The 18,475-nt window shown below is 39.8% G+C and overlaps 4 protein-coding genes across 4 annotated transcripts; all 4 read right to left on the bottom strand.

Annotated features, from left to right (window-relative positions):
- Nucleotides 1–1,658: 1,658 nt before the first annotated feature.
- Nucleotides 1,659–2,639, bottom strand: LOC133133440 (olfactory receptor 51E2-like). Its single transcript, XM_061249537.1, has one exon. The coding sequence runs from the start codon at nt 2,637–2,639 to the stop codon at nt 1,659–1,661; it is 981 nt and encodes a 326-aa protein (XP_061105521.1).
- A 2,170-nt stretch (nt 2,640–4,809) lies between these two features.
- Nucleotides 4,810–5,781, bottom strand: LOC133133439 (olfactory receptor 1F1-like). The gene has a single exon (XM_061249536.1). The coding sequence runs from the start codon at nt 5,779–5,781 to the stop codon at nt 4,810–4,812; it is 972 nt and encodes a 323-aa protein (XP_061105520.1).
- Nucleotides 5,782–8,588: 2,807 nt separating this feature from the next.
- On the bottom strand, nt 8,589–9,569 carry LOC133133438 (olfactory receptor 51E2-like). Its single transcript, XM_061249535.1, has one exon. It carries the CDS (start codon nt 9,567–9,569, stop codon nt 8,589–8,591), a length of 981 nt encoding a protein of 326 aa, XP_061105519.1.
- A 6,046-nt stretch (nt 9,570–15,615) lies between these two features.
- Nucleotides 15,616–16,548, bottom strand: LOC133133437 (olfactory receptor 51F2-like; the record flags this gene model as incomplete). The annotated part of the gene is made up of 1 exon (XM_061249534.1): nt 15,616–16,548. A coding segment is annotated over exon 1 (933 nt), but the record flags the coding sequence as incomplete, so codon positions are not given.
- Nucleotides 16,549–18,475: the final 1,927 nt, after the last annotated feature.

Here is an 18,475-nt window from a genome sequence, read left to right as displayed (position 1 = left end):
TTTATTCATACTAACAGTATGTATACTTTTAATAAATATGTCTAATCATGAACTATACACATTTTGAGTTTCGTTGGCTACACTTTAAATCTAGTAAGTACTCAACTTTAGTGCCCATAGTTGTACTTAAGTGGACTAAACTGGGTCACTTTTCACAAGCTTGAAGTGCATTAAAAGAGAATGCAACTGAAAAACCACATTTAGCTCATTTAACATACCAAGGCATAGCTGATTAATGCTCACTGTTTGGCTGGCCAATGCAATCTCGGTACAGAGATATTAGCAGTGAAAGTGAACATTTTGGCAGAGTAGGCCTTTGTCATAAGACATGCACCTCAATTGATCATTTGAAATTGGAGATACTGCCAATGCAAGCAAAGGGGATGTTGACTGAACTCACAGAGAGAGTGATTCAGGGTAGCTGCTGTGCTGTAAATAGTATTTGATTTTGAGCTACTTAGGCAAGTGGACTTACTTCTTCCCTCCTTTGGAATTACATGGGACTGCATGTGGTGAAACTTGTAGGAATAGATCCCATGCATTTGGAAGGTGGGAGGGGGCAACCCAGCACTCCTGTAGTAACAGCCTTACCGCCCAGTGAGTCAGACGCTAATTAGACACAGCCTGGCCTTGCACTGACTCCCCAAAACCGATAAAAAGCTGATCTGTCCGTCTAATTGAACAGGTGCCAGCAATCTAACTCCTCCTGGGACTGGACTGGGCAGACTAGGTGCAACCTAGCCGCCTCTGGAGATCAGTGAGGAGGAGGATGAAAGGGGTCCAAAACCAAAGGCCTTGCCACAAAGGAGCGAGGCAGCACCTTCGGATGGCATGCCGGGTTAGGGAGGAGAGAGATGGCTGAGATAACGAGCATATCACATTGTGCACTGCTCCCATTCATACGGGTCAGCTGACTGTGGTAGCAAGCTAGTCCTGTCATTTTGCCATACTTTTGCCATGACTGGAAAGAAAATGTAATTTGGCCGTCATTTGTGTTTTTAAATCCTACAAATCATACAATTCATGTCCAGCCAGCCCTGGTGGGAAAAAACCCAGCTCAAGCCAGGTTTTGAAACAGCTGGTTGATGGTTGGCCAGTTCCGACCAGCCTAACCAGCTTAAGCTATGTTTTTGAAAAAGCCGATAGCGGATTGATCAGCTACTAGCTCAGACAAGCTACCAGCACTAGCTGGTTGACCAGCTCATACCCAGCTAGACTAGCCTATGACCAGCTCAATTTTCAAGTTGGTCAAAGTGGCATAACTGGATTTTATAACAATGGAGCAGACATTTGATTTTGACAAGCAAGATTTGTGATTTTATTTTATTTTATGCCTACTTAGAAAAATCAGGTGTAGTGGTGACTAATTAATAATGACCATCAATGTGTCCTGCATTTGGACTGATCCTACATCAGGGCCATTACAGCCATCACTATGGATCTTTAACGGGTCCTGGAGATGAATATTTGTCTTTGGTCAAAAATGGATGCTGAGGATTAGTATCCTTAACATCCTAAGGGTGGTATGCAGTCAAAGGGGTATTCTCACTATTCACATCCATATTTATTGAAACCTTATGGAAATTATTGGAAATTGCTCTTCAGTTCAGAGTTCAGTGAAAGCTTACCAGTCATTAATTTATGATTAAAGCCTTTATTCATGCATTCCTTACAGTGAGGTGAAGCTTCTTTCGTCTGTACAGCTTTTTAATGGATTCTCTGAATTCTTCTGTCTTCAGTGAGTAAATGATTGGATTCAGTACAGGTGGCAAGACAGTTGACATAGACATGTTAATAACCCTGGTGTTCTGTTCAATGGTAGAGCCCAGTGCGACAGAGAAGGCTATCGGAAGATAAAACACACTCACCAAGATCAAATGAGAGGTGCAGGTTTTCATGGCTTTGAAGCGCTCTGAGGCTGCTGCAATTTTTAATAATGCTCTGGCTATACAGATGTAAGTAGCTGTAATAAAAAGTACTGGAAGCCAGAAAATCACAACAGGATGTGTCCGATTAATCACAGTACTGGGAGTGTTGTCATTGCACGCCAAACGAAGTAAGGGTCCATGATGACAGTAATAACTGTTTACCACAGTGGATTTGCAGAATGACAGTGTGCTGATAAAAATCACAGCTGTGAAAATGACCGTTCCTGCAAAAATCCATAATATGGCTATGATCACAAACATTGATTTACTAGTCACAATCTCATTGTATCTCAGTGGAAAGCATATAGCAACACATCTGTCATATGACAAAACGGTGAGAGTGAAAGACTGCATAGCAACAAACCAAAAAGCAAAAAACATATTCGTTAAGCAGGTCTCAAAGGGGATTAAATGTGATTTGAACAGGAAGGTGTCAATCATCTGAGGAATGAGTGCAGTGCTTCCACACAAGTCGGACACAGCCAAATTAAAAACTGGAATGTATTTTGGACTGTGAAGACAGTGGTCAGTGTAAATGACAAACATGACAAAAGTGTTTCCCAGTAGAGACAGAGCGTAAACAAAGCACAAGAACCCATAATAGTATTTTGTGTAGGGAATACCGGCAAAACCACGAATGAAAAAGAAGTCAGGATGCACAATGTTGGATGTAGTGTCGTTTTTAAAGAAGGTTGAGTTCAGGGGGCTCATCACAGGTTGGTTTCCTCCTCGCTGTTTCTCACCCTGTGAAAAACCAGTCCTTTAGGACCTGAAAATAAGCAGTAAGGTGACAGTAAGGTGACTGTAAGGTAAGTAACCACACATTACCAATGCACAAGAGCATCTCTGAACACACAACATGTCAAACCTCTAAGTGCATAGGCTACACAGCTGAAGATCAATAAGTCAAAGAAGATTGCAGGAATAAATTGTAATAAGTCTAATAAATACCCAATAGGGTGTCTCGGTGGCGCAGCCTGTAGAGCACTGACTGTATGCTCATTGTGAGCCGCGACGTCGGCGGTCCGAATCCGACCGTCTGACATTTGTCGCATGTCTTTTCCTCTCTCTCGCCCCCATTCTTCCTGTCTCTATATACTGTCCAATAAAGCTGAAAAAGGCCTAGAAAATATCTTTAATAAAAAAAAAACCTTATAAAGTACTCAGTGAGTACCTGAAATTTATTAGGTATTTATTAGAATTATTAGAATTCATTCCTTTGAAATAGCTGCAATTTTCTTTTAGCTTTAAGCACAGCAATTTTTCAAATCAAATATTGAATCTAAAATAATTTCACTGTTTTATCAAAGTAACTTACCAATAGCTTATCAATAACTGGTACAGAGCAGATATGTTGTCAATAAATCAATCTTGCATTTAGAAGATATGCAGGAAAGCACTGCATTTCAATATTTCTCTTTTAGTAGATATATTTTCTTGAACTTGATGTTAGATGGTCAGTTGGAAAAGACTGTGCTGGGCCCACGTGTTCGCTGTCCTCCTTATATCCTGGAGAATTGACACAGAGCATTACACCAAGGGAACAGAAAACAAAAGAAATGCTCATGTGAAATGAATGCAACATGATGCAATGATGATTCCACAAGGTATTTGAATTACACATGATACCTCATGAAAATAAGACAGCTTCAGAGTTGCTATAAGGTGTATTTCTTCACTTTGAAGGAGGTAGGCTACTGACTCCTATAGGCTTTAAGTCTTTATGCTAAGCTAACATGTTATGCTAACATGGAAATTGAGCCTGTGAATGCACACAAATTAAAATGAAATCGAACATCTCATCTATGTCTGGGTAATTCAAAAAAAAGGTCCAGTACGCACACAATACACACAATAAACTGTCTAAATGAAAAAAAAAAAAAAACTTTCTATATAAACATTTTGTAATGTTAATACAACCTTGTTTACAATATTAACGTTACACTTACACCACTCTTGGGATTCCTTAATGGTGACGATGAATTAATAAACCGTGATGATAACGATTCTTGGTTTGCAACCTAATTTCCCTAACGGCTGTTTTGTTTATATTCCTTAAAGGGCTCCAATATGTTTTATTAACAAAATAACAGTGGGTATCAATGCTGCACTAGCAAAGGCAATGGGTGGGAGTAGAATTTATATTGCTAAGTGGTACATTTAACCATTTATGTAGAAAGAAATACATAAATGGTTAAAAGCATGAACAGTAAAACACTGTCCTCTTGGGCCTGATGTGGCATCAGCAGGAATACAATTGGAATACAACTAGGGCGACATGGCTCAGGCAGTGAGAGCAGTCGTCTGGCAGTCGGAGGGTTGCCGGTTCGATCCCCCGCCCGGGCTGTGTCGAAGTGTCCCTGAGCAAGACACCTAACCCCCAAATGCTCCTGACGAGCTGGTCGGCGCCTTGCATGGCAGCCGTTGGTGTGTGAATGGGTGAATGAGAAGCATCAATTGTACAGCGCTTTGGATAAAGGTGCTATATAAAAAAAATGCCAACAATTGGGCCTTGTCTCCTTGCATCCTATGCAGGTGTGGCTGAGTGGTGTGCACTTGGAACCCAAGTGGCACAAAAGCATATGAGTCAGAGCATATTTTAATTAGTTTTTTAAACAGGCGTTTTTCTTTTAACAGCTGAAGATTTGCTTGTAAAATACCACATACAATAATAGTTCATATTGAAATAGGTTTTCACTATGGGCAAGCTATTGGAGAACTGGACCAAGGTGAAATCAAGGTGAAATTCAGTGTGAAAAGTATAGTCTTTTCTTTGAGACCCTTGTTGCATTTGACAGCTTTTTGATATATGACAGAGTTGAGTGGAAGGTTAAAAAAAGATGTGAAATGATAGTCAGTCATTTGTGATTAAAACATTTCTTCATTTATTCCATACAGTCATGTCTATCATCTTTCTTCTGTAAAACTTTTTAATGGATTCTCTGAATTCTTCCGTTTTCAATGAGTAAATGATTGGATTCAGCATAGGCGGCAAGACAGTTGACATAGACATGTTAATGATCCTGACATTATGGTGAATCATAGGGCCCAGTGCAACGGAAATGCTTATAGGAAGATAAAACACACTCACCAAGATCAAATGAGAGGTGCAGGTTTTCATAGCTTTGAGGCGCTCTGAGGCTGCTGCAATTTTTAATAATGCTCTGGCTATACAGATGTACGTGACTATGATAAAAAAAACCGGTAAGAAGAGAATCATAACAGGATGTGTCTTATCAATCACAGTACTTTGAGTGTTGTCATTGCACGCCAAATGGTGCATGGGTCCGTGATCACAGAAATAACTGTTTATCACGGTGGATTTGCAGAATGACAGTGCGCTGAGAAAAATAACAGCTAAGCAAACGACTGTTCCTGCAAAAATCCATAATATGGCTATGATCACCAACATTGATTTACTAGTCACAATCTCATTGTATCTCAGTGGTAAGCATATAGCGACACATCTGTCATAGGACAAGACAGTGAGAGTGAAGGATTGCATACAGATAAACCAAAAATAAAAATACATGTTAGTCAGGCAGGCCTCAAAGGAGATTAAATGTGATTTGAACATGAAGGTGTCAATCATCTGAGGAATGAGTGCAGTGCTTCCACATAAATCAGACACAGCCAAATTAAAAACTGGAATGGATTTCGGACTGTGAAGACAGTGGTCAGTATAAATCATAAACATGACAAAAGTGTTTCCCAGTACAGTCACAGCATAAACAAAGCACAAGAAAACATAGTAATATTTTGTGTGAGGAATACCGGCAAAACCACTAATGAAAAAGAAGTCCGGATGCACAATAGTGGTGTTTTTAAAGAAGGTTGAGTTCAGGGGGCTCATCTCAGGTTTCTCTCCTCACTGTTTCTCACCCTGTAAAAACAATAGATTAACCTGCAGTCTTGAACTCAAACCTTAACAATGGGTTATCAAATGAGCGATGGAAACTGCACAGTGGAAAGTTCAGATGTATTATTTATTGTTCATTGTTGTATGAGGAGATGTTGTATGTCAGTGTGGCTCTGAACTGAGAAACACAGAAACACAGTACCCCAACATATTACACATTAGATTCACATTCTGCCTTTATTGACATCATAAAACACCAGGCATGTGCAATGGTGTGATGGGAGGGGGTCTCTATGTATCTAAGCCCCTGCTACTTTAACCCAAAGTGCCCGAGGTGCCCCTTTGATTTGATAAATAAAATCATAATTGTTTTATCATTGTTCAAGACATTAGTGTTCTTTAATTAATTTAGGTTAATTATATTCTGTACAATAAATGCGTTTGTTGGTGCCCTTCTCATGAGCACCTGGTGCTGAAAACAGCCTCTGCACAGTCCTGCTGCACATACAATCATGTTACATACTCATTCCATCTTTATTCTAGTGCTTACAGCCTTACTCTTCGATTAGAAAATCAATAAAGAGTATATGCTTATAAATATTTTACATTTTACATTTTCTCAGAAATCTGGGAATGAAGGCTTTGAAAGACATGTTTTTTTGGTTCTGTATAAGTATTATTCTTTCGGATACTTTTGTTACTTTTAAAACACTGAGATTATTTTAGATTCAATTTTCAATTCGAGTAATTGCTCTGCACTTATAGCTAAGCAAAAGAATTGCAGCATTCTGAAACAATTAAATGAAGGAATACCTTAAGGTGAGCCAAATACTTCCCAATAATGTCAGGAAAACATTCACAGACCAAATGTGTTTTCAATGTATCTATCGCTCAAAAATGACTCTTTTTATGTTGTTCGGAAGTCAAATGTCTTTCAATGTTTTTAGTAGATTTTAGTAGATGTATGTTCTTGATCTTGACGACAGATCTGTTGTAAAAGAGTGTGGTGAGCCAAAAGTGTTCACCATCCTTCTTATATCCTGGAGTGTGGACACCAAGGGGACAAAACAAAATAAGTGCTCATGTGCTCATGTGAAATGAATCCAACATGATGCAATGAAAATGACTGACTTCGTGTTCCTTGTTTGGATTCATTTAGTCATACTAACAGTATGTATACTTTTAATAAATATGAACTATATACATTTTGTGTTTCATTGGCTACACTTTAAATCTAGTAAGTACATAACTTTTGTGCCCATAGTTGTACTTAAGTGGACTAAACTGGGTCACTTTTCACAAGCTTGAAGTGCATTAAAGGAGAATGCAACTGAAAAACAACATTTAGCTCATTTAACATAGAAGCCATAGCTGATCAATGCTCGCTGTTTGGCTGGCCAATGCAATCTCGGTACAGAGATATTAGCAGTGAACGTGAACATTTTGGCAGAGTAGGCCTCTGTCATAAGACATGCACCTCAATTGATCATTTGAAATTGGAGATACTGCCAATGCAAGCAAAGGGGATGTTGACTGAACTCACAGAGAGAGTGATTCAGGGTAGCTGTTGTGCTGTAAATAGTATTTGATTTTGAGCTACTTAGGCAAGTGGACTTACTTCTTCCCTCCATTGGAATTACATGGGACTGCATGTGGTGAAACTTGTAGGAATAGATCCCATGCATTTGGAAGGTGGGAGGGGGCAACCCAGCACTCCTGTAGTAACAGCCTTACCGCCCAGTGAGTCAGACGCTAATTAGACACAGCCTGGCCTTGCACTGACTCCCCAAAACCGATAAAAAGCTGATCTGTCCGTCTAATTGAACAGGTGCCAGCAATCTAACTCCTCCTGGGACTGGACTGGGCAGACTAGGTGCAACCTAGCCGCCTCTGGAGATCAGTGAGGAGGAGGATGAAAGGGGTCCAAAACCAAAGGCCTTGCCACAAAGGAGCGAGGCAGCACCTTCGGATGGCATGCCGGGTTAGGGAGGAGAGAGATGGCTGAGATAACGAGCATATCACATTGTGCACTGCTCCCATTCATACGGGTCAGCTGACTGTGGTAGCAAGCTAGTCCTGTCATTTTGCCATACTTTTGCCATGACTGGAAAGAAAATGTAATTTGGCCGTCATTTGTGTTTTTAAATCCTACAAATCATACAATTCATGTCCAGCCAGCCCTGGTGGGAAAAAACCCAGCTCAAGCCAGGTTTTCAAACAGCTGGTTGATGGTTGGCCAGTTCCGACCAGCCTAACCAGCTTAAGCTATGTTTTTGAAAAAGCCGATAGCGGATTGATCAGCTACTAGCTCAGACAAGCTACCAGCACTAGCTGGTTGACCAGCTCATACCCAGCTAGACTAGCCTATGACCAGCTCAATTTTCAAGTTGGTCAAACTGGCATAACTGGATTTTATAACAATGGAGCAGACATTTGATTTTGACAAGCAAGATTTGTGATTTTATTTTATTTTATGCCTACTTAGAAAAATCAGGTGCAGTGGTGACTAATTAATAATGACCATCAATGTGTCCTGCATTTGGACTGATCCTACATCAGGGCCATTACAGCCATCACTATGGATCTTTAACTGGTCCTGGAGATGAATATTTGTCTTTGGTCAAAAATGGATGCTGAGGATTAGTATCCTTAACATCCTAAGGGTGGTATGCAGTCAAAGGGGTATTCTCACTATTCACATCCATATTTATTGAAACCTTATGGAAATTATTGGAAATTGCTCTTCAGTTCAGAGTTCAGTGAAAGCTTACCAGTCATTAATTTATGATTAAAGCCTTTATTCATGCATTCCTTACAGTGAGGTGAAGCTTCTTTCGTCTGTACAGCTTTTTAATGGATTCTCTGAATTCTTCTGTCTTCAGTGAGTAAATGATTGGATTCAGTACAGGTGGTAAGACAGTTGACATAGACATGTTAATAACCCTGGTGTTCTGTTCAATGGTAGAGCCCAGTGCGACAGAGAAGGCTATCGGAAGATAAAACACACTCACCAAGATCAAATGAGAGGTGCAGGTTTTCATGGCTTTGAAGCGCTCTGAGGCTGCTGCAATTTTTAATAATGCTCTGGCTATACAGATGTAAGTAGCTGTAATAAAAAGTACTGGAAGCCAGAAAATCACAACAGGATGTGTCCGATTAATCACAGTACTGGGAGTGTTGTCATTGCACGCCAAACGAAGTAAGGGTCCATGATGACAGTAATAACTGTTTACCACAGTGGATTTGCAGAATGACAGTGTGCTGATAAAAATCACAGCTGTGAAAATGACCGTTCCTGCAAAAATCCATAATATGGCTATGATCACAAACATTGATTTACTAGTCACAATCTCATTGTATCTCAGTGGAAAGCATATAGCAACACATCTGTCATATGACAAAACGGTGAGAGTGAAAGACTGCATAGCAACAAACCAAAAAGCAAAAAACATATTCGTTAAGCAGGTCTCAAAGGGGATTAAATGTGATTTGAACAGGAAGGTGTCAATCATCTGAGGAATGAGTGCAGTGCTTCCACACAAGTCGGACACAGCCAAATTAAAAACTGGAATGTATTTTGGACTGTGAAGACAGTGGTCAGTGTAAATGACAAACATGACAAAAGTGTTTCCCAGTAGAGACAGAGCGTAAACAAAGCACAAGAACCCATAATAGTATTTTGTGTAGGGAATACCGGCAAAACCACGAATGAAAAAGAAGTCAGGATGCACAATGTTGGATGTAGTGTCGTTTTTAAAGAAGGTTGAGTTCAGGGGGCTCATCACAGGTTGGTTTCCTCCTCGCTGTTTCTCACCCTGTGAAAAACCAGTCCTTTAGGACCTGAAAATAAGCAGTAAGGTGACAGTAAGGTGACTGTAAGGTAAGTAACCACACATTACCAATGCATAAGAGCATCTCTGAACACACAACATGTCAAACCTCTAAGTGCATAGGCTACACAGCTGAAGATCAATAAGTCAAAGAAGATTGCAGGAATAAATTGTAATAAGTCTAATAAATCCCTAATAGGGTGTCTCGGTGGCGCAGCCTGTAGAGCACTGACCGCATGCTCATTGTGAGCCGCAACGTCGGCGGTCCGAATCCCACCGTCTGACATTTGTCGCATGTCTTTCCCTCTCTCTCGCCCCCATTCTTCCTGTCTCTATATACTGTCCAATAAAGCTGAAAAAGGCCTAAAAAATATCTTTAATAAAAAAAAAACCTTATAAAGTACTCAGTGAGTACCTGAAATTTATTAGGTATTTATTAGAATTATTAGAATTCATTCCTTTGAAATAGCTGCAATTTTCTTTTAGCTTTAAGCACAGCAATTTTTCAAATCAAATATTGAATCTAAAATAATTTCACTGTTTTATCAAAGTAACTTACCAATAGCTTACCAATAACTGGTACAGAGCAGATATGTTGTCAATAAATCAATCTTGCATTTAGAAGATATGCAGGAAAGCACTGCATTTCAATATTTCTGTTTTAGTTGATATATTTTCTTGAACTTGATGTTAGATGGTCAGTTGGAAAAGACTGTGCTGGGCCCACGTGTTCGCTGTCCTCCTTATATCCTGGAGAATTGACACAGAGCATTACACCAAGGGAACAGAAAACAAAAGAAATGCTCATGTGAAATGAATGCAACATGATGCAATGATGATTCCACAAGGTATTTGAATTACACATGATACCTCATGAAAATAAGACAGCTTCAGAGTTGCTATAAGGTGTATTTCTTCACTTTGAAGGAGGTAGGCTACTGACTCCTATAGGCTTTAAGTCTTTATGCTAAGCTAACATGTTATGCTAACATGGAAATTGAGCCTGTGAATGCACAAAAATTAAAATGAAATCGAACATCTCATCTATGTCTGGGTAATTAAAAAAAAAAGTCCAGTACGCACACAATACACACAATAAACTGTCTAAATGAAAGAAAAAAAAAACGACTTTCTATATATGCATTTTGTAATGTTAATACGACCTTGTTTACAATATTAACGTTACACTTACACCACTCTTAGGATTCCTTAATCGCAACGATTAATTAATAAACCGTGATGATAACGATTCTTGGTTTGCAACCTAATTTCCCTAACGGCTGTTTTGTTTATATTCCTTAAAGGGCTCCAATATGTTTTATTAACAAAATAACAGTGGGTATCAATGCTGCACTAGCAACAGCAATGGGTGGGAGTAGAATTTATATTGCTAAGTGGTACATTTAACCATTTATGTAGAAAGAAATACATAAATGGTTAAAAGCATGAACAGTAAAACACTGTCCTCTTGGGCCTGATGTGGCATCAGCAGGAATACAATTGGAATACAATCGGGGCAACATGGCTCAGGCAGTAAGAGCAGTCGTCTGGCAGTTGGAGGGTTGCCGGTTCGATCCCCCGCCCGGGCTGTGTCGAAGTGTCCCTGAGCAAGACACCTAACCCCCAAATGCTCCTGATGAGCTGGTCGGCGCATTGCATGGCAGCCAAGCACCGTTGGTGTGTGAGTGTGTGTATGAATGGGTGAATGAGAAGCATCAACTGTACAGCGCTTTGGATAAAGATGCTATATTAAAAAAAAATGTCAACAATTGGGCCTTCTCTCCTTGCATCCCATACAGGTGTGGCTGAGTGGTGTGCACTTGGAACCCAAGTGGCACAAAAGCATATGAGTCAGAGCAGATGGTTGCACAAACACTCAGTGAGCACTTTGTTAGGTATTTATTAGACTTTTTTTTGTTACTTATTGGTCTCTGTTGCTGTAGCCTATCCGCTTAGAGGTTTGGTGCATTTGTGTTCAGAGATACCACTGTCGTAATGTGTTGCTATTTGCGTTACTGTCACTTTCCTGCCAGCTTTGACCAGTCTGGCCCTTCACCTACTACCTCTCTCATTAACAACATGTTTTTGCTTGTAGAACTGCTGCTCACTGTTCTGCGTGAAATCCCAGGAGGACAGATCAGTAGTTTCTGAGAGACTCAAACCACCCTGCCTGGCACCAATAATTATTCCACGGTCATGTAGGGCAGACTGTCTGTATAAACCTTTGCACATTATCAGAGAGCAGGTGAAGGGGACCTCTGGTAGTGCTGTCATAAAGTTTACACCAACACACGTTCCCAATTCCCATGGGCCTCAGCCCCTTCCCCGTACCTTTTAGGGCACGGGAGGGGTTGAAAGAAAAACTCACACAGCGTCCTCAGACAACTGTTCTCTTGACTCTTCTCTATCACCCCTTCCCTCTCACATTTCTCTCAGGGCTCAGTCACTGAAATGATGCATAAAGCACTGGATGTTTATGACAAAGCAAGTTCAGATTATATTAATGTTGGCTGTCATTTTGCTTGTCTCAGTGTGACTGGTGCAATGGTCTAATTACCACTGCAGTATAATCAGCAGTACTGATTTTTTTCATTTCAGTGAAGTGCTCGCGCATGTTAAATCGTTCTTCCGCAGATAAATTCTCCACTGCTTTTGACAGTTGCGTAGATCTAGTGCAGCCTCCGCATGTTAATCTTGACTGTTTGGTCCGCTCTATTAACTCGCGTTGCTCTGTCATTTTAGATGAAGTCACTCCCCTGAAAACCAGATCTGTGCCCCTAATTTCATCCCCCTGGTTAAATGACGATATTCGTTGTTTTAGACGCAAATGTCGGAGAGTGGAGCGCTTGTGGATTTCCACCAAGCTCCAGGTTCATCGCATTTACCTAAAATAAATTCAACTAAAAGTTAACAGCATTGTTAAGGACGCAAGGGCAAGTATTTTGCCAATCTTATCTCCTCTAGTAGGCAAAATCCAAAAGTCCTTTTTGACACAATTAATAACATTGTCAGCCCTGCACCTCCTGCTGTACCTGTTTTTTCTAATAGGGACTGCAGTAATTTTCTTTCGTTTTTTGTGGACAAGGTTGCTAGTGTCAGGTCTAGAATCATCCCCTTTTCCTCCCCCCTTCCTGTATGTCCTACCCAACAGTCTATTCTGAGTTGTTTTTCTCCCATCTCCCTGCAAGACTAAACTGATCTAGTGAGCTCTATGAAATCTTCCTCTAGCCCTTTAGACATCTTACCAACATCTATGCTGAAAGATGTTATTAGCTCAGTAGGTCCGTGTTTGGTCTCTATCATCAATAGCTCGCTGGAATCTGGTTGCGTCCCCTCCTATTTTAAACAGGTAGTTGTACAGCCGCTCCTTAAAAAACCTAACTTTTCCCAAGAACTACAGGCCTATATCCAAGCTGCCTTTTATTTCAAAGATTTTAGAAAAAATAGTTGCCTATCAGCTCACTGATGTTTTAAATCACCACAACATTCTTGACAAATTCCAGTCTGGTTTTCGCCAGAAGCACTCAACAGAAACGGCTCTTCTCAGAGTTTCAAATGACATTACGATGTCCTCTGATGCTGGTGACTGCTCTATCCTGGTGCTGCTGGATCTCAGTGCAGCTTTTGATACTGTGGATCACTGCATTCTGATAGATAGGCTTAGTGAGTGGGTGGGTGTCTCTGGGAGTGCTCTAGATTGGTTCTCATCTTATCTCTGAACTGTACTATCCTCTCAGGTCCGCTTTTGCACTTGTTCTTGTGTTTGATTTGCACTTTGTTGTACGTCGCTCTGGATAAGAGCGTCTGCTAAATGCCACGTAATGTAATGTAATGTAATCTCTCTGATTGGCTGTTGGCCCGTACAAATCTGAGTCTGCTGCCTTATCCTGTGGTGTCCCTCAGGGTTCTGTTCTGGGTCCCATTTTGTTTGCTCTGTACATGCTTCCTTTAGGTGTCATTATTAACAAATTTGAAGGTATTTCCTACCATGCGGACAACATTCAGTTATATCTTTCTTTTAAACCTGACAGGATTGATAAACTTAATGTACTGCATGACTGTTTGTCTGCTATTAAGGACTGGATGGCCAGTTACTGGATGGACTTCAGTTAAATGCAGACAAAACTGAAGTCCTCATCATTGCTGCTGATAATATTGTTTCTAATGTTGTAAATTGTATTGGGTCTCTTAAATCAAATGTGCACTCGAAATTGAGAAATCTTGGTGTTATCTTTGATCAGGCTATGCATCTTGACAAGCACATAAATTCTTTGTCCCGTACATGTTTTTTCCACCTTAGAAGCATTACTAAACTCAGGTCTATTGTATCACACTCTGAGCTGGAAATGAGCTGAGCTACAACTGGTCCAAAATGCTGCTGCCAGGCTGCTGACCAGGTCCAGGAGGTCATGTCATATCACTCCTATCTTGGTCTCCTTACACTGGCTACCTGTCAATTTCAGGATCCAGTTCTTGTCATCACATATAGAGCCCTCCATGGTCATGCACCTGCTTCGTGCTCTCCTCTACCCATATGTTGCCAGCAGGTCTCTGAGGTCTTCTGATCAGGGCTTACTGGTTATCCCTCGCACTAGGCTCTAGGTGACCGAGCCCTTGAATCGGTGGCACCTAAATTGTGGAATACTCTTCCACTGGACTTAAGAGCTGTGGCATCTGTGGAAATTTTTAAAAAGCAGCTAAAGTCACATCCCTTCAGACAGTTTTTGTGACAGTATGTCTGTTTATTTCATGTTAGTTTATTTGTGATTTGTTGGTTTTATTGACTGTCCTTTTATGTATTATTATTGTTGTTATTACTTATTTTTATTTTTATTTTGATCCTGTGAAGCACTTTGTGACTCTGTCTGTGAAAGGTGCTATATAAATAAAATTGACTTACTTACAAGAATGAGTGTCTGCAGGCAACAGTGAAGCATGGCGGAGGTTCCTTGCAAGTTTGGGGCTGCATTTCTGCAAATGCTGGATTGAGTTGGGGATTGGTCAGAATGAATGGTCTCCTCAATGCTGAGAAGTACAGGCAGATACTTATCGATCATGCAATACTATCAAGAGGCATCTGATTGGCCCCAAATTTATTCTGCAGCAGGACAATGACCCAAAACATACAGCCAATGTCATTAAGAACTATCTTCAGCGTAAAGAAGAACATGGAGCCCTGGAAGTGATGGTATGGCCCCCACAGAGTCCTGATCTCAACATCATCGAGTCTGTCTGGGATTACATGAAGAGACAGAAGCATTTGAGGCTGCCTCAATCCACAGAAGAACTGTGGCTAGTTCTCCAAGATGTTTGGAACAACCTACCTGCCGAGTTCCTTCAAAAACTGTGTGCAAGTATACCTAGAAGAATTGATGCTGTTTTGAAGGCAAAGGGTGGTCACACCAAATATTGATTAGATTTAGTTTTTTTTCCACTTCTTCTGTTCATGCATTTTGTTAATTGATAAAAATAAACTATTAATTTCTAATTTTGAAAGCATTCTTATTTTACAGCATTTTTTCACACCTGCCTAAAACTCAGCACAGTACTGTATCTATCTCACATATAAAGCTTCTCTTTTTTCTATTGTTAGAAAGCCACTGCCTTTCAATATTTCTCTTTTAGTAGAAACACAGAGACACAGAGCACACACCAACACAACAAACCAGGGGAACAGAACACAAAGTAAATGCTCATGTATAATTAATGCAACAGGATGCAATGATAATGATGGATTTTGTGGACCTTGTTTTCATTTTTTTATTTGGTCACACTTTACAATAAGGTTCATGAATTGGCATTAACTAATGTAGTTGTTAACATGAATGAATGATGGACAAATACATTAAGCATGAAATTAACTTTTCATTAGTTAATGCATTTGCTCACAGATAAAAATATGTCATGTACAAATCTGAGAAAATACTAATAATAAACTTGCCAGACAGTCATTTGTGATAAAAAAAAAAACATTTATTCATTAATTTTTTACATTGATGTGTATCTTCTTTCTTCTGTACAGCTTTTTAATGGATTCCCTGAATTCTTCAGTCATCAGGGAGTAGATAATTGGATTCAGCATAGGTGGCATGACAGTGGACAGAGACAGGTTAATTATTCTGGCATGGAGGTGAATGGAGGGGCCCAGTGCAAATGAGATGCACATGGGAAGATAAAACACACTCACCAGGATTAAATGAGAGGTGCAGGTTTGCATGGCTTTGAGGCGCTCTGAGGCTGCTGCAATTTTGAACAATGCTCTGGCGATACAAATGTATGTGATCACGATAAACAGTAATGGAAGCCAGAAAATCAGAACAGGATTTGTCCAACGAATCACCATACTTGGAGTGTTGTCATTGCATGCCAAATGTGGTATGGGTCCAGGATCACAGAAATAACTGGGTACCACAGTGGATTTGCAGAAGGACAGTCTGGTGATAAAAATCACAACTATGAGAATGGCCAGTCCTGCAATGATCCATAATATGGCTGTTATGACCAACATTGATTTATTAGTCACAATCTCATTGTATCTCAGTGGAAAGCATATAGCAACACATCTATCATAGGACAGAACAGTTAGAGTGAAAGACTGCATATGGAGAAACCCTAAAACAAAAAACATGGTAGTTAAGCAGGCCTCGAAGGAGATTAACTGTGACTTAAACAGGAAGGTGTCAATCACCTGAGGAATGAGTGCCGTGCTTCCACACAAGTCGGACAGAGCCAAGTTAAAAACTACGACGTATTTTGGACTGTGAAGACACTGCTCAGTGTAAATCATACACATGACAAAAGAGTTTCCCAGTACAGTCACAGCATACACAAAGCACAAGAAGACATAGTAGTATTTTGTATGGGGAATACCGGCAAGACCACTTATGAAAAAGAAGTCAGGATGCACAATACTGGTGTTCAGGGGGCTCATGGTAGGTTTGTTTGCTCCACACCGTTTCTCACCCTGTGAGAAACCAGTCCTTCAGGACCTGAAAACAAGCAATAGATTAACATGCAGTAATGAACTCTTCATGAACATGACAAAGTTAACAATGGGCAGGTTATGCTGAGCTACAGAAATCTGAGAAGCTCAGATTTAGTATTCATTATTTTTCATTGTTGTATTAATAGTGTCTCAAACTGAAAAACTAGACAGAATCCCTAGGCATCACGCAACCCATTAATCTGTAACAGAAAAACATTTTATTCTAGTTAGGCATTCTCGCATAACACCTTTCTCTTACATCATAGAACACCAGGCACGTTCAAGGTTAGGGGACCTCTGGGCAGCCCATTCACAAACAAGCCAATGGTGAAAGGCTGCCATGCAAGGAACCAATCAGCTTATTAGGAGCAATTGGGGATTTGGTGTCATGCTCAGGGACACATCCAGGGTGGGGGATCAAACCGGCAACCCTCCAACTGCCTGACAACTGCCCTTACCTCCTGAGCTAATATTTGTAACGTAATTGTTGCTCTCATAACTCGTTCATTTTGGTACAATAATGGGGTGCCCTTAAAAGATTTTACCTGAGTGATGAGCCCTCTTCTCACAGCTCAAAATGTCTCTGCACAGCCTTGTAGAACACAATAACAATGATGTTAGATACTCATTCCAACTTTTTCTATTACATTTGTATTGTATTCCTGCAACTTTCAGCATTACAATGAAAGGTATTGAAATGCAAATAACACATGGCAATTGTAGGAGCACACAGAAAGGTAAAACCAAAGAGGCTAATGATGAGCAAAATCAATAAATAGTATTATGAACAGAAATAATTAATAGTTTCTCTCAGAATTCTATAAATTGAAAGCTTTGAAAGATATGTACAGTTTTATATGACAAATATTTGATTCTTTTTAAAGTTACTTGTGTAAACACTGTTAAATTGTTTTAGAATTTAGAATAAGCCATGGGCTTAAAGCTAAGCAGAAAATTGCAGCTCTTAAGAATTAAAATTAAGAAATTCACATGGGCCTAATACTTACCAATACCAATAACTTCAGGCAAACTTGTTGTCAGGCAAATATGTTTTCAATATATCTATCTATCCCACATATAAAAATCTTTTTTCTATTGTTAGAAAGCCACTGCCTTCCAATATTTCTCTTTTAGTATATGTATTTCCTGGAACATGATGATAGATCAGTTGGAAAAGACTGTGAAGAGCCAAAGCGTTAACAGTCATTCTTATATCCCACACAGAGACACAGAGCACACACCAACGTGACACACCCGGGGAACAGAACACAAAGTAAATGCTCATGTATAATTAATGAAACAGGATGCAATGATAATGATGGATTTTGTGGTCCTTCTTTGCATTTTTTTATTTGGTCACATAAGGTTCATGAATTGACATTAACTACTGTAGTTGTTAGCATGAATTAATTATGGACAAATACATTAATAAAGCATGAAATTAACTTTTCATTAGTTAATGCACTTGTTAACAACTAAATAATGTATTTGTACATTAATATTTATACATTCATACATATAAAGAACTTGTAATGGCTAGGTAACCATTAACAAATACATTAACATTGACTTTTTCTTTCCAATTGGCAATAACTAATGCAGTTCTTAACCTGAATTAATGATGTACAGATACATTAACAGAGCTGTACAGATTAACTTGTGGGTGGCCTGTAGCATAGTGGTTAAGGTACATGACTGGGCCCCACAAGGTTGGTGGTTTGATTCCCAGTGTAGCCACAATAAGATCCGCACAGCCGTTGGGCCCTTGAGCAAGGCCTTTAACCCTGCATTTCTCAGGGGGAGGATTGTTGCCAATTTATGGAACCTTATTGTAAATTGCGACCATTTATTTTATTCCTCCTAAACAGTCCAG

The sequence above is a fragment of the Conger conger genome, chromosome 7 (genome assembly GCF_963514075.1).
Source record: "Conger conger chromosome 7, fConCon1.1, whole genome shotgun sequence".
NCBI classification, from domain to species: domain Eukaryota; kingdom Metazoa; phylum Chordata; class Actinopteri; order Anguilliformes; family Congridae; genus Conger; species Conger conger.
This window is presented reverse-complemented; position numbering and strand designations above follow the sequence as displayed.

What these genes read in the sequence shown, in the direction of transcription:
- LOC133133438 (XM_061249535.1), bottom strand. Translation starts at nt 9,569, where the DNA reads ATGAGCCCCCTGAACTCAACCTTCTTTAAAAACGACACTACATCCAAC.
- LOC133133440 (XM_061249537.1), bottom strand. Translation starts at nt 2,639, where the DNA reads ATGAGCCCCCTGAACTCAACCTTCTTTAAAAACGACACTACATCCAAC.
- LOC133133439 (XM_061249536.1), bottom strand. Translation starts at nt 5,781, where the DNA reads ATGAGCCCCCTGAACTCAACCTTCTTTAAAAACACCACTATTGTGCAT.